A 24,728-nucleotide genomic window follows, 5' to 3' on the forward strand; every position below is an offset into this window, starting at 1 on the left:
AGGTTCGTGCTGGCTGTGGGCAGCGCCGTCTTTGATGCCATGTTCAACGGGGGAATGGCCACAACGTCCACAGAGATCGAGCTGCCCGACGTGGAACCCGCTGCCTTCCTTGCACTGCTCAAGTAACGCTTCCGGATGCTTCCTGCTGGGGAGCCGGGTGCGGGGAGGGGGACCTCAGAGAACTCAGACCCTGTCTGACACCACCTCAGAGGCCCTGGCTTGGTGGAGATTTCTAGAACTGTGTTCCTGTGCAGTGAGGGGTTCCAGAGGCACCTTTTTTTTTCTTTTCTTTTTTTTTTTGAGATGGAATCTCGCTCTGTTGCCCAGGCTGGAGTGCAGTGGTGTGATCTCAGCTCACTGCGATCTCCGCCTTCCTGGTTCAAGTGATTCTCCTGCTTCAGCCTCCTAAGTACCTAGGATTACAGGCGTTCACCACCACACCCAGCTCATTTTTATGTTTTCAGTAGAGACAGCGTTTCTCTATGTTGGCCAGGCTGGTCTCAAACTCCTGGCCTCAGGTGATCCACCTGAGAAAAAAATTTTTTTTTTTTTTATTTGGAGTAGCACTCTGCCACCATGGCTGGAGTGCAGTGGCTTGATCCTGGCTTACTGCAACCTCTGCCTCCTGGGTTCAAGCGATTCTCTTGCCTCAGCCTCCTGAGTAGCTGGGATTACAGGTGCCCGCCACCACGCCCAGCTAATTTTTGTATTTTTAGTAGAGACGGGGTTTCACCATGTTGGCCAGGCTGGTCTGGAACTTCTTGACCTCAGGTGATCTGCCTGTCTCAGCCTCCCAAAGTGCGGAGATTACAGGCGCGAGCCACCAGGCCAGGCCTTTGCTTCTATTTTTGATCGGCCCAACTTCTGATCTGTATTCAGTGTGGGCCACTGGCTGGCATCGTGTTCAGTGTGGTGTGGGCCCCTCGCTGGCATACAGTAATGTCGTCCATGATTATCCATGAGCCTAACTAGTGTGTGGGGTTCTGTGATCACCCAGAAGTGGTCGAGGATTTCGGTGGGGCCTGAGGTGGGGAACCAAGAGTTCCTCATGGAAAAGGCGCCCAAGGAGGAGACACCCAGCTCCCAGTGCCCTCTCCTGGGGCATCCCGGGAAGAACGAGACAGGCCGTGTAGACGCTTCCGGGTGTGTGCTGTGTGGATGGGTTCAGCCTCTTGTTTTCATGGGTGACTGCCTTGCCAAGTCATGTCCCTAGGTCAGAGGGCAACAGACAAGGGCTAGTTCTGGAAGGTTCCTCGGGGAGCCTGATGTGGGGCGTTTGGGCCCTGCAGGCTCAAGGGCAGGCGGCCAGGTCTGAGTGGTCCTCTGACGCTGTCCCCTGGGGGCGGGCATGGCGGTCCCATCTCATGGCTACCCGCGTTGCCTCTGCAGGTTTCTCTACTCGGACGAGGTGCAGATCGGCCCGGAGACGGTGATGACCACGCTATACACCGCCAAGAAGTACGCGGTGCCAGCGCTGGAGGCCCACTGCGTGGAGTTCCTGAAGAAGAACCTGCGAGCCGACAACGCCTTCATGCTGCTCACGCAGGTGGGCGGGGCCGGCACGGGGCGGGGCCGGCACGGGGCGGGGCCGGCACGGGGCGGGGCCGGCACGGGGCGGGGCCGGCACGGGGCGGGGCCGGCACGGGGCGGGGCCGGCACGGGGCGGGGGCGGGGCCAGGCCTGGCTGGAGGCGGGACGGGGCGGGGCCAGGCCTGGCTGGAGGCGGGACGGGGTGGGGGCGGGCCCGGGCTGAAGGCGGGACCGGGGTGGGCCCTGGAGGCAGCAGGATCCTGCCTGGTAGTAAAATGTGTTTTGTGCCGTGCGCTGTGGCTCACGCCTGTAATCCCCGCACATTGGGAGGCTGAGGCGGGCGGATCACCTGAGGTCAGGCGTTCCAGACCAGCCTCGCCAACATGGCGAAATCTCGTCACTACTAAAAATACAAAAATGAGCCTGGAGTGGTGGCGGGCACCTGTAATCCCAACTAGTCTGGAGGCTGAGGCAGGAGAATCGCTTGAACCTGGGAGGCGGAGGTTGTAGTGAGCCGAGATTGCGCCACTGCACTCCAGTCTGGCAACAAAGCGAGACTCCACCTGAAAAAAAAAATGTGTCTTGGACTTTTCTGTGATAGTTTAAAAAGTTATTGGCAGGGTGCGGTGGCTCATGCCTGTAACCCCAGCACTTTGGGAGGCCGAGGAGGGAGGATTGCTTGAGGCCGGGAGTTCTAGACCAGCCTAGGCAACATAGGGAGACCCCATTTCTACAAAAAATAGAAAAAAGATACAGGCTGGGCATAATGGTTCATACCTGTAATCCCAGCACTTTGGGAGGCTGAGACAGGCAGATCACCAGAGGTGAAGAGTTTGAGACCAGCCTGGCCAACATGGTAAAACCCCATCTCTACTAAAAAAAAAAAAAAAAAAAATTGGCCCGGCGCCGTGGCTCAAGCCTGTAATCCCAGCACTTTGGGAGGCCGAGGCGGGTGGATCACGAGGTCAGGAGATCGAGACCATCCTGGCTAACATGGTGAAACCCTGTCTCTACTAAAAATACAAAAAACTAGCTGGGTGTGGTGGCGGGCGCCTGTAGTCCCAGCTACTCGGAGGCTGAGGCAGGAGAATGGTGTGAACCCGGGAGGTGGAGCTTGCAGTGAGCCGAGATTGCGCCACTGCACTCCAGCCTGGGCGCCACAGCAAGACTCCGTCTCAAAAAAAAAAAAAAAAAATTTTCATAAATTAGCCAAGCATGGTGGTGCGTGTCTGTAATCTCAGCTACCTGGGGCACCAAAGCAGGAAGATTGCCTGAGCCCAGGAGGTTGAGGCTGCAGTGAGCGGAGATGGCGCCGCTGCACTCCAGCCTGAGTGACAGAGTGAGACCCTGTCTCTCAAAAAAAGTAAAATAATTTTTTTTTGAGACGGGTTTCTCTTGTTGCCCAGGCTGGAGTGCAATGGCATGATCTCAGCTCACTGCAGCCTCCGCCTCCAGGGTTCAAGCGATTCTGCTGCCTCAGCCTCCAGAGTAGCTGGGATTTCAGGCCCCCACCACCACGCCTGGCTAAAGAAAAAGAAACAAAAAAAAAAGAGAGAACTTTCCGTGTCTCTCTAAGGAAATGTCAGGTAGACAGAGCAGGGCCGGGGATCTCAGGGGACCCCAGTTGGGCTCTGTGCAGCCCAACGGGTGGGAGCTGGGGAGGTCGTGCAGGCCAGGGAGGCTGAGAGGAGGACATGGGGCCAGGACAGTTGGACGGCCGCTTGGGAGCTGTGAGCTCCTGGTCGGGGGTGGAGGGCGGCCAGAGGGGATAGCAGCACTAGGTCCTCCAGTGGGCTTCGGGGGTCCAGCATCCTGGAAAAGACCCAGAACCTTCTCCCTCTCCAACCTGGCAGGTCAGATGCAGAGGATCCGGACTCCCAGAGGGCGGGGTTTCTTGTCCGGGTCATCTGTGGTCGTCTTGCCGGAGGGGCCTCTGCCTGACCTGAGAGGTGCCTGGAGTTCATGCCCCGAGCTTTGTCTTGTGGCTGCCTCAGCCTCCCTGCTCCTAAAACCACTGCAAACCCGCTTGAGAGGTGTCCTCAGGGGGAATGCCTGCAGAAAGGCCTGCCCGCGTCCCTGCTGGCATAGGCCCTTCCAGCACCTTCCACTAACAGCCTCAGTTTCCCTAAGAGCACAGGCGACGTCCAGCTCTGTCACCTGTCAGGAGTCATGTCTGCTGTGTGTCTTGGGATGGAGGTGCCAGGGACACAGCCCCTCCCACCACAGGTGGCCAAGGGCGTGTTGTGATCCGGAAGCTTCACCGTGTCGACCCTGGCCGCCTCACCTCTGCCTGCCACTCGGGGTCCTGGGCCCTGCTGCCCCCCAAGTGCAGCTGCAGTGCCCCTTTTGCCTAAAGCAGCAGGCCCTGCCGACAGTGACCTGAGCATCTTTTTCTTCCTTCCTTGGCCTCTGAGGTCCTGAGAGGGAACTCCCCGACTCTCCCGCCCCACTCAGCGGTCACACGGGGGTCTCTGGGCCCACGGCAGGGCCAGCCTGGTGGCTGAGACCCTGGTGGCTCCTGGCCACGCTCAGGAAGGCCTGTGCGGTCAGGGCTGCATTTGAGCCAGCTCCACACTGGGGATCTGCCGAGGGCTGGGTGCTGATGTCCCCGCCACGCCCCCATCAATGTCTCTCTCCAGGCGCGACTCTTCGATGAACCACAGCTGGCCAGCCTGTGCCTGGAGAACATCGACAAAAACACCGCAGATGCCATCACCGCAGAGGGCTTCACCGACATTGACCTGGGTAAGGGTCCAGGGGCCCAGGTGTGGGAATCCCAGCAGGGCCTTGGCAGGAGGGTCTGGGGATCGACAGTGGGAGCTTTGGGCCTGGGGGTTCCCTGGGGGAGCTGCACAGGTGAGCTGGGGTCTCACCACTTGCAGTGGGTCAGGAGCTCGGGTCCAGCACAGCCCCAGGGGAGTCTGGGGCCTTGGCCAGGAGGCCGCAGGCCAGACCCCACCATCCCAGCTGATGGTGACCGTCTCGTCCTCCGACGGCCCATGGTTTTGACTTTGTTGTTAAACAGCTGTTGTCAAAGCTACTCAAGTCTGTCCTTGTGGCTAAAGGCAACCACAGCCTAGGAAAATGAAGGGGCATGGTCATGTGTCGATAAAGCTTTATTTATAAACACAAGCACAGGGCCAGGTTTGGGCCACGGGCCATAGTTGCCAGCCCGGCTTTAACTGTTGGTCCTCACGTTAGTCTCCCTGCCTCCTGCAGGGTGGGCAGGGTGTCATGTTCACACAGCCCCTTCCTCCACCCCGCAGACACGCTGGTGGCCGTCCTGGAGCGCGACACACTGGGCATCCGTGAGGTGCGGCTGTTCAATGCCGTTGTCCGCTGGTCTGAGGCCGAGTGTCAGCGGCAGCAGCTGCAGGTGACACCGGAAAACAGGCGGAAGGTTCTGGGCAAGGCCCTGGGCCTCATCCGCTTCCCACTCATGACCATCGAGGAGTTTGCTGCAGGTAACAGAGCTCAGGGGCTCAGGGCCTGGCTTGAGGGGGGAGTGGCACACAGGTGGGCACCTGGGTACCGAGGATAGCGCCCCCAAGTTCACCGCAGAAAGCCTGGCCGATGCCTGGAGTATAAAGATAGGAAGAAACCTGGCTTGTGAGGGCACGTCCACAGGGCCGTCTATTAGCCCCGGCCTGGCTGCTCTGTCCCCACTGTACGCATTGCCAGTTCCCCGCCCCCCATGTCCATCCAGCTGTGTTTTGGTGGCATCTCCCCAGGAGGGAAGGGAGTCCCCGTCTCGGGCTCTTGTGCTACCTGCTGGTGCAGGTACCAGTGTCCATGACAAGCCCAGGAAGGCTCTGACATGGCCGGGACAGCTGTCGTGCTCCCATGAGTGGGCCTTGGGGTCCCCTGCTGCAGGGCCTGGCCTCTAGGGTGACGTGAGGGGCAGCCCTAATGATGCCTCCTGCCCTCATGTGGCTGCTCACTGCCTGACGCCATCCAGCTCTGGAGCAAAACAGGCCTGGAACGTTCCGTAAGGGGCTGGGACAGAGCCCTGTGGCTGGTGCACACTCGCCGTCTGGCCTTCCCCAGGTCCACATGGCCCCTGCTCTCACTTGACTGAAGGTCGCCAGCCTTAGCAACAGGGTCTCAGTCTGTCACCCAGGCTGGGGTGCAGTGGTGCAGTCACAGCTCACTGCAGCCTCCACCTCCTGGGCTCAAGTGATCCTCCTGCTTCAGACTCCAGAGTAGCTGGGATCACAGGTGCCACCACCACACAAGGCTTATATTTGTATTTTTTGTAGGGACAGGGTTTTGTTATGTTGCCCGGGCTGGTCATGAACTGGGCTCCAGCCATCCTCCCACCTCGGCCTCACAAAGTGCTGGGATTATGGGCGTGGGCCACCAAGCCTGGCCAGATATATACTTTTTAAGAATACAATTGTTGATCAGCCAGGTGTGGTGGCGGGCGCCTGTAATCCCAGCTACTCGGGAGGCTGAGGCAGGCAGGGGAATCGCTTGAACCCAGGAGGCAGAGGTTGTGGTGAACCGAGATCGTGCCACTGCACTCCAGCCTGGGCAACAAGAGTAAAACTCCGTCTGAAAAAAAAAAAAAATTGTTGGCCAGCCTTGGTCATTCTCACCTGTAATCCCAGCACTTTGTGAGGCCAAGGTGGGGGGGAATCACTTGAGGTCGGGAGTTCGAGATCAGACTGACCAACAGGGTGAAATCCCATCTCTCCTGAAAATACAAAATTAGCTGGGCGTGGTGGCGGGTGCCTGTAAAGTAAGCTACGTGGGAGGCTGAGGCAGAAGAACTGCTTGAACCCAGGAGATGGATGCTGCAGTGAGCCAAGATTACGCCATTGCACTCCAGCCTGGGCAACAACAGCAAAACTCAGTCTCAAAAAAAAAAAAAATTGTTAACATTGTTTATTCGGTTTTGATACTCAGCCTTCCTAATTCACTTAACCCATAATGGTCTGTTTCTCGCCAGTTATTAAACTGTGCGTTGGGCTGGCTTGCAGCTGAGGGATGCAGAATTGAGCCCACCTTGGCTGATGAGTGATTAGGTCTCAGGTGGGCGGGGCCGCTCTCATCAGAGCAGAGGATGCTCTCCGTGTCCCGGCACTCCTGGGGGTGGATGGTGGAGCCCCAGTTCTGCCCCTCCCAGCCACCCCTCCCTGCCCAGAGCCCCTTCATATCCCATGCATGGCCCTTCTGCCTGTCACCTCTCCCCACCTGTATTAAGAGCCTGGCTCTTGGAGCCTGCCTGGGCTGTGCTAACCATCAACCCTCAGGGCGTAAGCACTTTGGAAGGTGGCCGCCTAGGCCCCACCGTGGAGAGGAACCCCCAAGGCTGTTTCTAGAAGCCAGGGCTGCAGGCTGTGGGGTACAGGCCTATCGGGGAGCTGCAGTGACCCTTCCCAGCCAATGGCCCTGAGAGAACAGGCAGTGGAGCCCCCCCCCCCACAGTGAAGTCACGGGTGGTCCCTACGACGGGGCCAGACCCTGAGACATCACCCCTGAGTGAGCGTATCTGTCAGCCTCTGGTCTCTGCCCTGGGACCTCTCTCTAAAAGCCCAGGCAGCAGGGGCCATGCTGGTCCCCCGGGGAGGGGCTGCCGAGGTCCCTGCACCTTGAAAGTCCGACGCAGCCATCTTAGGGAGAAGGAGCGTGTCCTTCCGGGCCCTCCCCCACGCCCTCACTGTACCACAGGCCCAGCACAGTCGGGCATCCTGGTGGACCGCGAGGTGGTCAGCCTCTTCCTGCACTTCACCGTGAACCCCAAGCCGCGAGTGGAGTTCATTGACCGGCCCCGCTGCTGCCTGCGCGGGAAGGAGTGCAGCATCAACCGCTTCCAGCAGGTGGAGAGTCGCTGGGGCTACAGCGGGACCAGTGACCGCATCAGGTGGGGCTCGGGGTGCAGGTGGGGGACGCTGGGCATGGGGTGGAGGACTCAGGGATAATGGGAGGGGCGGGCATGAGGTGGAGGACTCAGAGATGATGAGGGCGGAGGGGGGTCCGGGCATAGGGGGTGGAGGTCTCAGGGATGATGGAGGCAGGGGAAGGACGGGCAAGAGGTGGAGGACTCGGATGATGGGAGTGGGGGGGAATTCGGGCATGGAGGTGGAGGACTCAGGGATGATGAGGGCGGAGGGGGTCCAGGCATGGGGGTGGAGGACTCAGGGATGATGTAGATGGGGGGCAAGCGTGGGGGTGAGAGAACTCAGGGATGATGAAGGCACAGTGTGGTGTTACTGGGCATGGGGGTGGAGGACTCAGGGATCATGGAGGCAGAGTAGGGGGGCGGGCATGGGGGTGACAGGACTCAGGGATGAGAGAGGTGGGGGGGGGTGGACCAGCCCCAGCTCACCTTAGGCTGTCCCTGGGCATCCACACGGCTGCCTGTTATCTGCCACGGCAGGTTCTCAGTCAACAAGCGCATCTTTGTGGTGGGATTTGGGCTGTACGGATCCATCCACGGGCCCACCGACTACCAAGTGAACATCCAGGTACCCGTCCCAAGCTGCCTCCCCAGGCCCTCCCGAGGCTGCACTCCGGCCCATGTCCTGTCCCCACCTCCGTGGAACCCTGGCCGAACCCCCGGCCCTGGTCCCTGCACTGCCCACCCTGGGCAGGTGGGCTGGGCCTCGAGGGGTCCCTGTCAGCCCTCCCCAGGCCTGAGCCTCCCACCTCCCTGCAGATTATTCACACCGATAGCAACACCGTCCTGGGCCAGAACGACACGGGATTCAGCTGCGACGGCTCAGCCAGCACCTTCCGCGTCATGTTCAAGGAGCCGGTGGAGGTGCTGCCCAACGTCAACTACACAGCCTGCGCCACGCTCAAGGTGTGCCGCTGGGGAGTGGGGTCCCTCCGTGGGAGTCTCTGGCCCATCCTGAGGCCCCCAGGACACAGCCGACACTCTCCAGACGTGGCCACCCTGGCCCAGTTGGGGCCTCGCCCTGTCCACACCTGGGGCATCCCGGCCTGGAGGTCCTTGACCTCACTGTACCCCATCCCCACAGGGCCCAGACTCCCACTACGGCACCAAAGGCCTGCGCAAGGTGACACACGAGTCGCCCACCACGGGTGCCAAGACCTGCTTCACCTTTTGCTATGCGGCCGGGAACAACAATGGCACATCCGTGGAGGACGGCCAGATCCCCGAGGTCATCTTCTACACCTAGGCTGTCCGACAGCAACACCGCCCTCCCTGTGTGGGGAAGGCTGGGGCCCCGAGGCCATCTTCTACACCTGGGCCACCCGACACCGCCCTCCCTCTGTGGGGACCACTGGGGCCCCGAGGTCATCTACACCTGGGCTGCCCTGCCGTCGCCCTCCCTCCATGGGGACAGCCGCAGCCCCAGGCCATCATCCGCTGCTGGGGCCCCCCACGTGGTGCCAGGCCCAGTGTTCCCCCGGGCCATCTGTCCAGTCCACGCCACCTTTCTCAGCATCAGGAAGGGGTTGCCCTGCATTCACCACCACGAGCGTGGCTGCTGGATCAGGGCAGCCGGGGAGGTGGCCGGGTCAGTGGCCAGGCCCTGTGGAGACAATCCCTCAGGACTGGGGACAGGGCTGTGCTGGCCTGGGCCAGGGCCCACAGGCCCGCCGCTCAGGGCACCTGCCCACGTCGTCTGACGGCGGTACGCGGCGTCCCCACGTTTCTTCACTGCACATTGCAATGCATTTGCGATTCCCATTTCTCTGCTAGGAGCCAGCCTGCTGGCACCGCTCCCAGAGCCATGGGTTCCAGACCTTGCATTCCTTTAGTTCCTGTTTATTGGGACACTGAGGCCCCACCTGTCACATGCCCGAGGCCACCCAACCCCAGCCTGCAGGGTGTTCCCACTGCCTGGATGCCGGCCTGAGTTCCGCGCGGGATTCAGTGCGGTGATGGCCCCTGCTGGATAGGCCTAGCCCTGGCCCAGGTGGTGAGCGGTTTGCAGTGTCCGTTCTCATCCACCTGATGGGCCCAGCCAAGGGCCCCCGCTGACCAGCCTCCCTGAACGGCCCTCGCGGCCCCTGCAGCCCAGCGTGGGACTCAGACCCTGTGCCCCAGAGCTCCCCTGCTGCAGGATGGGGCTCCAGCTGGCCCCGACCGGGTCCAGGGGCACTGCTCGCCTGTACATACCGTTGCCCTAGCCCGCCTGGTGCCGCAGGAGCCAGCCCCAGGTGCTGGGGGGGCACAGCCCCTCCCCACCCCAGGCCACGCCCCCACCCGCCCTGCGTGTTTCTGCCCTGTGACTCCTGGAACCTGCGTCCTCCCCAAAGCCATGGGAGGGGTATCCTCCTCCAACCACCCCCATATGATTTTTTTAAATAAACAAACAAACACACCTGCCCTGAGTGCATGCTGCTTCTCTCCCCTTCGCTCTGCTTCGCTCCCCTTCAATCTCCGCCCCGCTGTCCAGGCTACAGTGGGCGAGGGATGTCGTGTGCTCTTGAGAGAGGCCCTGAACCCCGGGTCTGGTTCGCCAGCACCGCGAGACCCTCCTCCTCGAGTACCCACAGCCCATGCTTAAGCCCGGGAGGTCGGGACTGCAGGGAGCAGTGATTGCACCACTGCCCTCCCACCTGGGCAAGAGCAAGACCCTGGCTCAACACCTCCCGCCAACCCAAATGCAATGGAAGTGTGTGCCGATTTACACTTGGGGAGGTCCTGCTGGCTGCTGGGGGACCGTGGATGTGAGGGACAGAGAGAAAGCAGGAAGTGCTCAGTTCTGGCCTTGATGGCCGGAGTCGTCACGCCGTTGGCTGCTGCCTCAGGAGCACACATGCAGGGCAAGATAACAAGAAACCCGGCAGCAAGGCCGGGCGCGGCGGCGGCTCACACCTGTAATCCCCACACTTTGGGAGGCCAAGGCAGGTGAATCACCTGAGGTCAGGAGTTCAAGACCAACCTGGCCGACAAGGCAAAATCCCGTCTCCACTAAAAACACAAAAATTAGCCAGGCGTGGTGGCGGGCACCTGTAATCCCAGCTACTTGGGAGGCTCAGGCAGGAGAATCGCTTTAACCTGGGAGGTGGAGGTTGCAGTGAGCCAAGATGGTGCCATTGCACTCCAGCCTGGGCGAGAAAGCAAGACTCCGTCTAAAAAAAAAAAAAAAAAAAAAGCCACGTGTGGTGGCTCATGCCTGTAATCCCAGCACTTTGGAAGGCCGAGGTGAGCAGATCACGAGGTCAGGAGATCAAGACCATCCTGGCTAACAGGATGAAACCCTGTCTCTACTTAAAAAAGAAAAAAAAAAGGCCAGGCGCGGTGGCTCAAGCCTGTCATCCCAGCACTTTGGGAGGCCGAGACGGGCGGATCACGAGGTCAGGAGATCAAGACCATCCTGGCTAACATGGTGAAACCCCGTCTCTACTAAAAAAAAAAAAAATACAAAAAAAAAAAACTAGCCGGGCGAGGTGGCAGACGCCTGTAGTCCCAGCTACTCAGGAGGCTGAGGCAGGAGAATGGCGTGAACCCGGGAGGCGGAGCTTGCAGTGAGCTGAGATCCGGCCACTGCACTCCAGCCTGGGCAACAGAGCCAGACTCCGTCTCAAAAAAAAAAAAAAAAAATTAGCTGGGCATGGTGGTGGATGCCTGTGGTCCCAGCTACTTGGGAGGCTGAGGCAGAAGAATGGCGTGAACCCAGGAGGTGAAGTTTGCCAGTGAGCCAAGATCTCACCACTGCACTCCAGCTTGGGCAACAGAGCAAGAATCTGTCTCAAAAACAAACAAAAAACATGCAAGGTGAAGCACAGCGACTAAAAAAATGGACAAACAGAACAGAGATATGTGGAACAAAGGGTCTAATGTATGTGTAAGTGGAGTCCCAGAAGGCGAGAGAACACTCAAGGTATATGATAGCCATGAATTTTCCAGAATGAATGAAAGACGTTGACCCACATATCTTTTTTTTTTTAAGACGGGGTCTCGTTCTGCTGCCCAGGCTGGAGTGCAGCCACTGCGCCTGACCAACAAACTTTGTCAGCAGGGCATGCTGGCTCACGCCTGTAATCCCAGCACTTCCGGAGGCCGAGGCGGGCGGATCACTTGCGGTCAGGAGTTCGAGACCAGCCTGGCCAACATGGTGAAACCCCGAGTCTACTAAAAACATAAAAATTATCCAGGTGTGGTGGCAGGCGCCTGTAATCCCAGCTACTCGGGAGGCTGAGGCAGGAGAACTGCTTGCACCTGGGAGGCGGAGGCTGCAGTGAGCCAGAGATCATGCTGCTGTACTCCAGCCTGGGTAACACAGCAAGACCCTGTCACAAACACTTTGTCAACCTGGAATGCCGCTCCCGGCAAAAACATCCTTATTAAGAAAGGTGATGCCAGGCGTGGTGGCTCAAGCCTGTAATCCCAGCACTTTGGGAGGCTGAGACGGGCAGATCACGAGGTCAGGAGATCGAGACCATCCTGGCTAACACGGTGAAACCCCCGTCTGTACTAAAAAATACAAAACACTAGCCAGGCGAGGTGGCGGGCGCCTGTAGTTCCAGCTACTCGGGAGGCTGAGGCAGGAGAATGACATAAACCTGGGAGGCAGAGCTTGCAGTGAGCTGAGATCCAGCCACTGCACTCCAGCCTGGGTGACAGAGCGAGACTCTGTCTCAAAAAAAAAAAAAAAAAAAAAAAGAAAGGTGAAATCAGTATTTTTTTCAGGGAACGAAAAGCTGAGATAATTGGTAATTTGTTAGCGCCAAAGCTGCACTCGGCCCGGCATGGTAACTCACACCTGTAATCCCAGGGTCACTTGCCCACCTCATCCTCCTAAAGTGCCTGGACAACAGAGCCAGACAGGCAACCCTATCTCTACCTAAGAAAAAAAAAACACCCAAAACAATTAGCTGGGTGTGGTGGTGCATGTCTCTGGTCCCAGAGACTTGGAAGGCTGAGGTGGGAGGATCGCTTGAGCCCGAGGTCGAGGCTCCAGGGAGCTATGACTGCAACTGCACACCAGCCTGGGCCAGATCCTGTCTCAAAACAAAACAAAACTAACAAAAAGCAAGCTGCACTAAGAAATACTGAAGAAGTTCTTCAGGCTGAAAGGAAATTATCCCAGATGTAATCTCTGATCAGCAAGAAGAAATGAACAACATCAGAAAAGGATGAACATGTGGGTAAACAGATAAAACACATGACAGGCACTCCTTATCCCCAAGCTACTGCTGGGAAAACCATCGATGGGATCAGCCCATTTCTCTCTTGCCATCTGACTCTTACAGCTGCATTATTTCTGCTTTGTCACAACGTATTACAGTGATACTGGTCTTCCACCCTTGGTCTCACCTTTAAAAAAATTATTTTCAGCCAGGCGCGGTGGTCAAGCCTGTAATCCCAGCACTTTGGGAGGCCAAGACGGGCGGATCACAAGGTCAGGAGATTAAGACCATCCTGGCTAACACGGTGAAACCCCGTCTCTACTAAAAAATATAAAAAACTAGCCGGGCGAGGTGGCGGGCGTCTATAGTCTCAGCTACTCAGGAGGCTGAGGCAGGACAATGGCATAAACCTGGGAGGCGGAGCTTGTAGTGAGCTGAGATCCGGCCACTGCACTCCAGCCTGGGTGACAGAGTGAGACTCCGTCTCAAAAAAAAAAAAAATTATTTTCGCCAGGCACAGTGGTTCACGCCTGTAATCCCAGCACTTTGGGAGGCCGAGGCTGGCGGATCACCTGAGGTCAGATTGAGACCATCCTGGCTAACAGGGTGAAACCCCATCTCTACTAAAAATACAAAAACAAAATTAGCCAAACGTGGTGATGGGTGCCTCGTAACCTCAGCTACTCTGGAGGCTGAGGTGGGAGAATAGCGTGAACCTGAGAGGCGGAGCTTACAGTGAGCCCAGATCGCGCCTCTGCACTCCAGCCCGGGTGACAGACTGAGACTCCGTCTCAAAAAAAAAATTTTTTTTTTTGAGACAAGGTCTTTTTTTGGAGAGGGAGTCTTGCTCTGTCGCCTGGGCTGGAGTGCAGTGGCATGATCTCAGCTCACTGCAACCTCCGCCTCCCGGGTTCAAGCGATTCTCCTGCCTCAGCCTTCTGAGTAGCTGGGATTACAGGCATGTGCCACCACGAATGGCTAATTTTTGTATTTTCTTTTTTTTTTTTTTTTTTTTTTTTTTGAGACGGAGTCTCGCTCTGTCGCCCAGGCTGGAGTGCAGTGGCCGCATCTCAGCTCACTGCAAGCTCCGCCTCCCGGGTCTATGCCATTCTCCTGCCTCAGCCTCCTGAGTAGCTGGGACTACAGGCGCCCGCCACCTCACCCGGCTAGTTTTTTGTATTTTTTAGTAGAGACGGGGTTTCACCGTATTTAGCCAGGCTGGTCTCGATCTCCTGACCTTGTGATCCGCCCGTCTCGGCCTCCCAAAGTGCTGGGATTACAGGCTTGAGCCACCGCGCCCGGCCAATTTTTGTATTTTCAGTAGAGACGGGGTTTCACCGTGTTGGCCAGACTGGTCTCAAACTCCTGACCTCAGGTGATCTGCCCACCTCAGCCTCCTAGAGTGCTGGGATTACCGGTGTGAGCCACTGCGCCCACTCTGGTTTAATTTTCCCAGATGTACGTTCCATGTGGGAGGTTCAGGTCTTTTTCTGCAAAGCTTCCTTAGACAAGAGTCTTAAATGCTCGCTCTGTTTCACCTCTTCAAAGACTCAAACGCCAGCCCTTTCTGGCCCATCTTCGGGATTCTGTGCCGTGTTCCGCAGTTAACCGTCTTCTTTCATCTTGTTTTCCTGCCCTCAGTGCCTCTCCTCCGATTTTAATGAGGGTCTTGGGCACCTTGCAATTGATTCATTTCCAAAAGCAATTCTTTTCTGATGTTTTCTTCCTGAATTCGTTTTCGGAGGGCTGTGCATTTCTGTGCTTAGTTTCTGAGTCTCTGAGCCGGGATGGGTTTCCGGTCTTCAGTGCTTCCTAGAAGGGACCTCTGCCCCCTTCAGCTTCTTGGTGACTTGTCTGGGAAGGGTGGGCTTTCTCGGCTGTCGCTGGAGGAGTGCACAGGAGTTTCCTCCCTGCCGCACCCTCTGCTGCCTTCTCCCCCCTGAAGCCTTGCAGGAGACGAGTGGGTGGCGACAAAGACCCCACGTGGCATTCGGGGGCTTCTGCCTCCACTCCCCTTGCCAGTGCAGCTGCAGCGTGGGGAGAAGGCATGGGACGGAGCCAGGGCTGGCGCCGCCACGGTCTTCACCTGCCTGAAGGTTCCACTGTTCTTCCGGGAGCTACTGCTGATTCCCTTCACCGTGCCGTGGGCCCCCACGGGGATGCTTTCCGCCCTGCTGCGTGAACACAGGGAGTCAAGGAGGCCTTCCGCTGGCAGAGGCAGCCAGGACCTTCCTGCCTGGGCCCCGCCACTGAGCTTTTCGGGTGTATTTGTGTAGCATCAGAGAACGGGACCCCCAGGGCCACAGCTGCATGTATGCGACTTCCCCTTTCCATGGTTCACCAACACTCGTCTCCTGCCCTCTCCCCAGACAGAGCCCAGCTCTGCCCTCTGCTTCCGTCTTCCTTACCTTCTGCCTCATGAGTTGGTTTCTGTTACCGGAGGCCGCCAGCCACTCCCGGACTTGTCCTGGATGGGCAGGATGGGGATGGAGACGCTACCCGTTCCAGGTCAAGCTTCGTGGAAAGTCCAGACACTACACTTGGGTTTGGTTTCATTTTTCTTTTATTTTTTAAAAAAAGCCCCTAAATTCTATGGCTTCAAGGGAGCATCAGAGAAACGTAAATGCCATTTCTGTACACTTGGTAAAGCAAAAACTAGACTCACAGCCACCGCCCTAGGCACGGCCCCAAGCTGCTTCACTCTGCCCAGCAGCCTCCAGGGCACCCCGCTGGGGGACCGCCCGTCAGTCCAGGGCTGCCCCAGGCCCCTGCACATACACCCGCGGGGCTGCGCCGGGGCTTTAAGGCGTTTTGTCTCCGGCTGCTTGCCGGGTGGCGGAGCACAGAGGCAGGAAGCCCTGTGCCCACCCGCCCCACGCAACAGGGCCCAGGGCCGAGCAGGGCGACACCAGCTGGTCCTCCCACCTCAGGTTCCAGGCGCCAGGGCACAGCCTCCGGAAGCAAGTGCGTTGAGAAGCACCAGCCTGGCAGCGCCCGCCCGCCCCTCGCCAGGGCCAGGCCGGGCAGAGGCTGCAGTGGCCATGCCCGCGGCACCCGAGCTTTGGTGCAGCATTTTGGTTGGGGAGCCGGCTTCCGCCCCGGGCCCACCCCTGCCTTCCCCTTTGGTTTCAGGGAGGCCTGAGGCATGGCCTCACCCCTGGCAGCAATGCCTCTCCCCTCCCAGGAGGGCCTGGGCAAGACAGCCCCACAGCACCCTCCAGGCCGGGCCTGCCCTCCCCTCGAGAAAACGGCCTTTGGATCGAGGGAGACAAGCTGGACTTTATGACGCTAACGGGGGCGGCTGGCGGGGCCAGGCCGGGCCTCAGCCGGGGGCCCCCAGATCACACTACTCACTTCAGCAAAGAAACGGAGGGCAGGGTGGGGGCAGGTGGGCCTCTGTGTTTTTCCTTTTTTCCTTGTTTTAAATAGTTAATGCTCTTGGAGGGGAGGACTAGACACAGGTGTAGAAATTTCGGCCAAAGTCTTACGTGAAGGAAGTGACCCCACGTCCCGGGGGTGGGGCCGCCGGCTGAGCCAGGTGCGGCCCCTGCAGTCTGCGTTCTGGCTTCCGGCCAGGGTCTGGCCCTGGGCCGCTGTGGGTGGGCCCCGAGGGCCTCGCACAAGCTCTCGCCCCAAGGGGCTGCACGGAGAAGATTCAGGGGGCTGCACGCGCCCAGGGTCACTTGTGTCGCTGCAGCGATTTTCTCTTTCTCCTCTTGAAGAAACAGCAGCATCTGGGGAGGGAGGTGGCACAGGTAGGAGGAGCGGGGTGCGGGGCGGGGGCAGCCCAGGCCTCAGGCCCTCCCACCCCCAGGGGACCCAGGGCACCGCCACCTCCCCAGAGCCTTACTTGGTTTCATCGGCCACCTCCACCTCTGCAGGCGCCGTGATGGGGGCATTGGAGTGACCAGCCGTGGGGTCGTCCGCGTTCAGCTCCCCGTTGGTGGAGTTCAGCGCCTGGCGGGGGCAGTAGGGGGTCACGCTGGCCGCCCGTGCCCCTCCCTGGGGCGTCGGTCCCGCCCGGGCCTCACCTGGTTTTTGCTGTGCGGCTGGCCTTTGTCCCGGAGCTGAGGCTGGGAGGGCAGGTCGGTGTGGACGGTGCCGATGGGGGTCGGCTGCGAGGGAATGAGCACGACTCAGGATGGGCTGCAGTGCCGGTTCCCATCTCCTGCAGGGCGGTTTCCTGGTCCCCTCCCCACACACCGGGGCCCCCCCACCTACCAGGGGCTTCCCGGCCCAGTCGTACTCATAGTCGAACACGAAGCCGCTGCGGTCGAAGAGGTCGGTGAAGAGCTTCCGCAGGTAGTCATAGTCCGGCTTCTCGAAGAAGTCCAGGCGCCGCACGTAGCGCAGGTACGTGGCCATCTCCTCTGCAGAGAGAGTGCCAGCGGGGCCTCGGCGGGGGTGGGGGCACGGGGTGGGGGCGGGGACGCAGGGACCCCTTACCTGGGAAGTTCTCGCAGAGCACCTCGATGGGCGTCGCGCGCTTGGTGTCCCCGATCTTCTGGTATCGCTCCTTGAGCGTGTCGGCCTGCGGGGGTCCGCGGTCAGCCTTGTTCCCGGCCTGTGTCCCCGCCTGCCCGCCCGGCCCCCGCGCCCACCTTGAGCCCCTGCCAGGGGAGGCTGCCGCGCAGGAAGTACATGAACATGTGGCCCAGCGCCTCCAGGTCGTCGCGGCGGCTCTGCTCTGCGGGAACAGGGGCGCAGCCTCAGCGGGGCCCGGGCGCCCGCCCCCCGCCGCGCGCGCGCAGCTCACCCTTGCCCAGGTGCGTGTTGATGCTCATGTATCGCGCCGTGCCCGTCAGGCTCTTGTGCTCGCGGTACGGGATGTGCTTCTTGGTCTCGGGGTCGATGTACTCCTTGGCCAGCCCGAAGTCGATGATGTGGATGGCGTGCTGCCGCTTGGTCCCCGGGCGGCCCACCAGGAAGTTCTCGGGCTTCACGTCCCGGTAGATGAGGCTCTTGGTGTGCACGTACTCCATGCGTGTGATCTGCAGAGGCAAAGCGGTGTCGGCCAGGCCCCTCCCCGGCCCACGCGCTCCCTCCAGAGCCACCCTCTTCCCTCCGAGCCCCGCCCGCCCGCCCGCCGCGCACCAGCTGGATGGCGATCATCAGCACCGTCTTGAGCGTGAAGGTCCGGTCGCACAGGTCGAACAGGTCCTCCAGGCTGGGCCCCAGCAACTCCAGCACCATGGCGTTGTACTTCCCGCACGGGCCGAAGTAGTAGACCTGAGGGACGCCCTCTGCGGCGGAAGACAGACGCAGGGGCGTGCGGCGGCGGCCCCCTCCCTGCCCCTGCGCAGCCCGCGCCCCACCCGCGGGCTGCCCGGTACCTGTGGCGCTGAGCTGCTTGTAGAACCGGTACTCCAGGTGCAGCTGCGGGGCCCGGGACTTGATCGGCTCCTGGGGGCACAAGCGCGAGTCACCGGGGACACTGGTTGCTGCCCTGAAATCCCTGGGGGTATGTCAGCGGGGGTGGGGTGGAGGGGCCGACTCACCAATTTGATAGCCACGTATTCATTTGTATAGAGATTCTTTCCTGTGGGGACACAGAGCATCAGCACCCTGGTGCCGGGCCCACCTAGCCCCCACCTTCCCAGCCCACCCCCCAGGAAGGAGGCAGGAGGGGATCCCCGAAGGACCAGCCTCCAAAGGGCACCCCTGCCCAGCAGCCGGGCCTCGGCCCAGCCTGCCCGAGCACGGCACTGGGGCCTGCCAGGTCCTCCCCACACCTGCACCCTGCCCGTGTGGTCACTGCCTCCGTGTCTGCCACTCCTCCCCCTCTCCCCACCACCTCCCCAGTCCAGGACGTAAGTGGCACTGGGGAGTTTCTCACGGCTGCAAGGGAGCCCCCAGGGGCTCCACACTCCTCCACCCCTTTCTCAAAGACACCCCCAGGGCACAGCATCCCCCACATGCATGCCGGAGGCCCCCAGGTGAGCCCCAGCACAGCTGGACAGGGACCCGTGGCCCACATGGGTTAGAGAAGCCAGGTCCTGTCCCCTGGGGTCACCAGCCACACAGAACTTCCAGGGCTCAGTCCCATGAAAGGGCAGAAGGCACAAGGCCCATACCTTTTTTTTTTTTTTTTTTTTGAGGTGGTCTCGCTCTGTTGCCCAGGCTGGAGTGAAGAGGTGCGATCGCAGTTCACTGCAGCCTGTCTCCTGGGCGCAAGCCATCCTCCCACCTCAGCCTCCCAAGTAGCTGGGACTACAGGTGCGCACCACCACACCCAACTACTTTTTGTATTTTTAGTAGAGACGGGGTTTCTCCAAGTTACCCAGCTGGTCTTGAACTCGTGAGCTCAAGTGATCGGCCTGCCTCAGCCTCCCACAGGGCCGCGATGACAGGCGGGAGCCCGTGTACTGCCCAGGGTGCAGCTTTTTACCTGTTACACCCCCTGAGGAAGGAGGAGGCCGGCCCTTAACACAGGGAAGCTCTGCAGGGGCAACTGTGGAAGCCGGCCTGGGAGGGGCGCATGGCCCCACCCATTGTGGTGGCTCAGCACCCGAGGGGTGAGACCAGCGGTGAACAGGCTGGATCCTTGCAAGCACACATGGCACATGGCCCTGGAGGGCTCCCCACGCCAGCTGAGCCAGACAACAGGCACGAATGTCCGGCACCCGTGTGGCTCCAGCCCAGGATGGCACTGGGGCCACAGCTACCATCTGCTGGGCGACCTGTCCCGCGGCATGACAGGACACCACGTGGGGCAGCCCCATCTCTCAGGCACTGTCGGGCTGGGTCACCGTGTTGGGTCTGCAGTCGGCTGCCTTTGCCTGAGCAGCATCCACGGCAGAAAGAGGCCTCCGTCGCCGGGGGCGGTGGCTCACGCCTGTAATCCCAGCACTTTGAGAGGTCGAGGCGATGGATCACCTGAGGTCGGGAGTTCGAGACCAGCCTGGCCAACATGGAGAAACTCCCGTCTCTACTGAAAATACAAAATCAGCCGGGTGTGGTGGTGCATGCCTGTAATCCTAGCTACTAGGGAGGCTGAGGCAGGAGAAGTGCTCGAACCCGGGAGGTGGAGGTTGTGGTGAGCTGAGATCATGCTACTACACTCCAGCCTGGGCAACAAGAGCGAAACTCTGTCTCAAAAAAAGAAAGAAAGAAAAAAAAGAAAGCAGCCTCCACTTCCTCCCGCCCTGCTGCAGCTGGACTGGCAGGGTGGCCGTGGCGACAACGGGTTTGGAAACCCTGCTAAGGTGGATGCAAAGCCCCAAAGCCTGCTGGCTGCGCTGCACACGGTCATGACCTCACAGTCTGAGGCTGGGGTCCCACCTGGGCCCTGAGAGCCTCTTCCTCCCACTAGTGCCCCAACCCGGATGTGCCCTGCAGCATGGGAACTGCCGGGGCCCCTTCCCGCATTGCCCCGTCCATAGCACTGCCAGGGCTCTATTTCGGCAGTTTCCAATCAGTTTGTCAATTTCCCTAAACAGCCTCAAGAATGTGGCATCTTGAGGGGGCAGGATCATAAGGACGAGTAATGACCAGGCGCCTCCCTCCAGTCCTGAGCCGGGGACCAGGGTTGGTCCCTGCGTTTTCAGAACAAATGGGCTCCCTCCTGTGTTTTCCCCAACATGTTATTCGGAAATTCTCCTGGTAAAACAATAGGAGCCGTGCCCCGAATACCCAACATTCACCGCCGAGGCCCCAGAACTAAACCTGCCACATGGTCCATCCTCACAGTTACCATCCACCGGTCCATCTTATTTTTAGAGGGACTTCAAAGTTTTTTCCTTTTTGAGATGGAGTCTCATTCTGTTGCTCAGGCTGGAGTGCAGTGGCATGATCATGGCTCACTGTAACCTCTGCCTCCTGGGTTCAAGCAATTCTCCTGGCTCAGCCTCCTGAGTAGCTGAGATTACAGACAGGCACCAACAACCTGACTAATTTTTGTATTTTCACTAGAGATGGGGTTTCGCCATGTAGGCCAGGCTGGTCTCGAAATCCTGACCTCAGGTGATCCGCCTGCCTCGGCCTCCCGAAGTGCTGGGATTTAGAGGCGTGAGCCACTGTGCCTGGCCAGATTTCAAAGTTTTAGAGCTCAGGACACTGCCCCAGATTTGGAAGTTTTAGAGCCCAGGACACTGCTCCCTGAATCTTTTTTTTTGAGACGGAGTCTCGCTCTGTAGCCCAGGCTGGAGTGCAGTGGCACGATCTCAGCTCACCGCAATCTCCGCCTCCCGGGTTCACGCCATTCTCCTGCCTCAGCCTCCCGAGTAGCTGGGATTACAGGCGCCCGCCACCTTGCCCGGCTAGTTTTTTGTATTTTTTAGTAGAGACGGGGTTTCACCGTGTTAGCCAGGATGGTCTCTATCTTCTGACCTCGTGATCTGCCCATCTCGGCCTCCCAAAGTGCTGGGATTACAGGCTTGAGCCACCACGCCCGGCCTGACCCCTGAATCTTGCAGCTGCAAGTTCAGCCCAGCGTCTGCGGTCCCTTCCCCTGAATCCGGCAGCTGCAAGTTCAGCCCAGCATCTGCGGTCCCTTCCCCTGAATCCGGCAGCTGCAGGTTCAGTCCAGCGTCTGCGGTCCCTTCCACTGAATCTGGAAGTTGCAGGTTCAGTCCAGCATTTGTGGTTTTCCTTCCTGAGCTGCTCTTTGGAGGTGGGATTCACAGTGGGATGCCCGTGTCTCCAAAGTCCTGTCTGGTGAGCGCTGGCAGCTGCCCGCTCCTGAACCAACCCAGTCCTGTTGAGAGGGAGCGCGCCCTGCCCCTCAGCCATCCCCCCCTCCCCCTCTCAAGAGGCTGCCACTGCGGTGGGCTCCTCGCCGTATCGCGCGACGTGTGCCTGCCTGGCGCTGCGCCCCGGCTCACGGGGAGGACGGGGTTTGGCGTGCCCATTCGCCCTTGCGGCACACCCTGCCGTCTCCAGTTCTGACTCCCCAGAGCGGAGTTCGGCGAACACGGCTGTGCAGCTCTTCCTGCGGGCAGTTGTCCCCTTCTCTGGCAAAGTGTCGGCCACGTGCTGACCACCACCAAGGGCTGAGCTGCGCTCCCCCAACGGAAGAGGCCAAGCCCTCGCCTGTGTGCTGCGCCGTCCCTCCGCTGTCTGTCGATGTATCATCCGGCTGTGGTTCCCTGACACTTAGGCGGATGCTCGGTCTTGCCCAGCCTGGCTGGCCTCATGCTTTTGGCAGTGTCTTGATGAGCAGACCTTTGAAGCTCTGATGCCTCTGACGGTGATGTGGTCTTTCCCAGCTCTTCCACTCTGCACTGTGGAAGAAACCTTCGCCTGACCCCACCGCTGTGTGCAGACGGCATTTCAGAGACCTGGGTGTGCGCTGGGCGGGTGTGGCAGCGTCTGAGGCCTGTGGATCTGCAGACGCCTGGAGGAGGTCGGGCGCTCTGGGCTCTGAAAGCCGAAGGGGCCTTCTCCGGCAGTACTCGCGGTGCACGCAGAGGGCAGGAGACCCCATGGGGCCTGGCAGAGAACAGCTCCAGAGAGGCTCAGGAGGTTCCGGGGGACACACAGGTGGGAGGATGCTACACCTCCAACAGCCGGAGCGCGGGGTCTTCCCTGGATTCTCTGACTTCAGCTGAGAACCCAAAAGGTCCACAGCTTGGCGCAGAGCTTCCTGGCCTTGGAGTCACTCATGTTTACCCTCGGCCCTGCCCCAGCAACACTGAAACCAACCCTGACAGAAACAAGGTGAGCCACAGGGACAAACCCAGAGCTCAAGCTGGGAGACCGCACCCTCCACACCTCATGGCACACACCGCGGCCACACCCACTGAGGCTGTCCCACAGGTGAATGAAGGGGCTGTGACCGTGACAAGCGAGAAAGTCAGCAGCAGCACAGACGTCATTCCACACAGTGCTGTGTCTTTGATGCACCCCCCCAAGGGTCATGTGTTGGGAACTGGGTCCCCAATCCAGCACTGTTGGGGCTGGGTCACTGCCCTGGTGGATGGATGAATGCCATCAGCATGGGAGCGGGCTCCTGATTAAAGGGCAAATCCAGCCCCCTCCGGTCCTTGCCCTCCTGCCTTCCACCACGGGATGACACAGCAAGAAGGTCCTTGCCAGACGCCATCCTCAATCTGAAGACTGCCAGCCTCCAGAACACTGAGTCTGTCAATTTCTGTTCACTATAAATGACCCAGTCAGGCGCGGTGGCTCACACCTGTAATCCCAGCACTTTGGGAGGCCGAGGCAGGCGGATCACAAGGTCAGGAGTTCCAGACCAGCCTGGCCAACACAGTGAAACCGCATCTCTACTAAAAATACAAAAATTGGCCGGGCGCGGTGGCTCAAGCCTGTAATCCCAGCACTTTGAGAGGCCGAGGCGGGTGGATCACGAGGTCAGGAGATCGAGACTATCCTGGCTAACATGGTGAAACCCCGTCTCTACTAAAAATACAAAAAACTAGCCGGGCGTGGTGGCGGCGCCTGTAGTCTCAGCTACTTGGGAGGCTGAGGCGGGAGAATGGCGTGAACCCGGGAGGCGGAGCTTGCAGTGAGCCGAGATCACGCCACTGCACTCCAGCCTGGGAGACACAGCGAGACTCCGTCTCAAAAAAAAAAATAATAATAATAAAAAAATAAAAAAAATAAAAATACAAAAATTAGCTGGGAATGGTGGTGTGCGCCTGTAATCCCAGCTACTTGGGAGGCTGAGGCAGGAGAATCACTTGAACCCGGGAGGCGGAGGTTGTGGTGAGTCAAGATCGTACCACTGCACTCTAGCCTGGGCAACAGAGCAAGACTCCATCTCAAAAAAAATTTTAAAAGGCCGGGCGTGGTGGCTCAAGCCTGTAATCCCAGCACTTTGGGAGGCCGAGACGGGCGGATCACGAGGTCAGGAGATCGAGACCATCCTGGCTAATACGGTGAAACCCCGTCTCTACTAAAAATACAAAAAACTAGCCGGGCGAGGTGGTGGGCGCCTGTAGTCCCAGCTACTTGGGAGGCTGAGGCAGGAGAATGGCGTAAACCCGGGAGGTGGAGCTTGCAGTGAGCTGAGATCCGGCCACTGCACTCCAGCCTGGGCGACAGAGCAAGAATCCATCTCAAAAAATAAATAAATAAATAAAATAAATAAATAAATAAAAATGACCCAGTCTATGGTATTCTGTTATAGCAGCACAAAATGGACTAAGAAACAGCACAAACATGTTCAAAGATGTAAAGGAAAAGATGGCCAAAATCAATGTGCACATGGGAAATCTCAGCTGAGATCGAATGGAGAATCATACGGAACTGAAAAATGCCACTAAGCGATCAAAGATGCACCGCATGGACTTCCAGGGTTGGAGGCTGTAGAAAAAGAGTAAACTTACAGCAAGCAGCAGCAGCCGCACAGCCTGACACCAGGAGAATAGAGACTGAGGGAAAACAGCCAGGGCCGAGGGACCTGCAGACAGCGCCAAGCACTTGCGTCACACGCAGAACCAGAACCCAAGAATGAGAGCAAGGCTGGGCCAGTCCAAAACTTCCGGGGTCAGACAGGCATGGTGGTTCACGCCTGTAATCCCAGCACTTTCAGAGGCCAAGGTAGGCGGATCACCTGAGGTCAGGAGTTTGAGACCAGCCTGGCCAACATGGTGAAACCCCGTCTCTACTAAAAATACAAAAAATTAGTTGGGTGTGGTGGGGTGCACCTGTAATCCCAGCTACTTGGGAAGCTGAGGCAGGAGAATTGCTTGAACCTAGGAGGTGGAGGTTGCAGTGAGCTGAGATTGCGCCATTGCACTCCAGCCTGGGCAGAGCAAGACTCTGTCTCAAAAAAACAAAGCAGGCCAGGTGCAGTAGCTCACGTGTGTAACACCGCTTTGGGAGGCCAAGGCAGGTGGATCACCTGAGGTCAGGCGTTCGAGACCAGCCTGTCCAACATGGTGAAACCCCATGTCTACTAAAAATAGAAAAAATGGCCAGGCGCGTTGGCTCACGCCTGTAATCCCAGCACTTTGGGAGGCCGAGGCGGGCAGATCATGAGGTAAGGAGATCGAGACCATCCTGGCTAACACAGCAAAACCCCGTCTCTACTAAAAATACAAAAAATTAGCCGGGTGCGGTGGTGGGCACCTGTAGTCCCAGCTACTTGGGAGGCTGAGGCAGGAGAATGGCGTGAACCCGGGAGGCAGACCTTGCAGTGAGCCGAGATCGCGCCACTGCACTCCAGCCTGGGCGACAGA

General features: G+C 59.1%; 2 protein-coding genes across 2 annotated transcripts in view; one reads left to right on the forward strand and one right to left on the reverse strand.

Annotated features, from left to right (window-relative positions):
- BTBD2 (BTB domain containing 2) overlaps positions 1-9,835 on the forward strand; it is a 30,967-nt gene extending 21,132 nt beyond the window's left edge. Inside the window, exons 2-9 of the mRNA XM_050770440.1 lie at positions 3-122; positions 1,390-1,546; positions 4,170-4,275; positions 4,797-4,994; positions 7,204-7,396; positions 7,913-8,000; positions 8,192-8,338; positions 8,517-9,835. Coding sequence (XP_050626397.1) covers positions 3-122; positions 1,390-1,546; positions 4,170-4,275; positions 4,797-4,994; positions 7,204-7,396; positions 7,913-8,000; positions 8,192-8,338; positions 8,517-8,678 — 1,171 coding nt within the window. The 3' untranslated portion in view covers positions 8,679-9,835. The remainder of the gene's footprint in view (positions 1-2; positions 123-1,389; positions 1,547-4,169; positions 4,276-4,796; positions 4,995-7,203; positions 7,397-7,912; positions 8,001-8,191; positions 8,339-8,516) is intronic.
- Positions 9,836-15,130: 5,295 nt separating this feature from the next.
- Positions 15,131-24,728, reverse strand: part of CSNK1G2 (casein kinase 1 gamma 2) — a 37,256-nt gene continuing 27,658 nt past the window's right edge. Inside the window, exons 3-12 of the mRNA XM_050770558.1 lie at positions 18,084-18,124; positions 17,919-17,988; positions 17,680-17,828; positions 17,342-17,576; positions 17,187-17,272; positions 17,032-17,116; positions 16,807-16,955; positions 16,617-16,700; positions 16,436-16,542; positions 15,131-16,319 (exon numbers count right to left, since the gene is read on the reverse strand). Coding sequence (XP_050626515.1) covers positions 16,265-16,319; positions 16,436-16,542; positions 16,617-16,700; positions 16,807-16,955; positions 17,032-17,116; positions 17,187-17,272; positions 17,342-17,576; positions 17,680-17,828; positions 17,919-17,988; positions 18,084-18,124 — 1,061 coding nt within the window. The 3' untranslated portion in view covers positions 15,131-16,264. The remainder of the gene's footprint in view (positions 16,320-16,435; positions 16,543-16,616; positions 16,701-16,806; positions 16,956-17,031; positions 17,117-17,186; positions 17,273-17,341; positions 17,577-17,679; positions 17,829-17,918; positions 17,989-18,083; positions 18,125-24,728) is intronic.

The sequence above is a fragment of the Macaca thibetana genome, chromosome 19 (assembly GCF_024542745.1).
Source record: "Macaca thibetana thibetana isolate TM-01 chromosome 19, ASM2454274v1, whole genome shotgun sequence".
Classification (NCBI taxonomy): Eukaryota; Metazoa; Chordata; class Mammalia; order Primates; family Cercopithecidae; genus Macaca; species Macaca thibetana.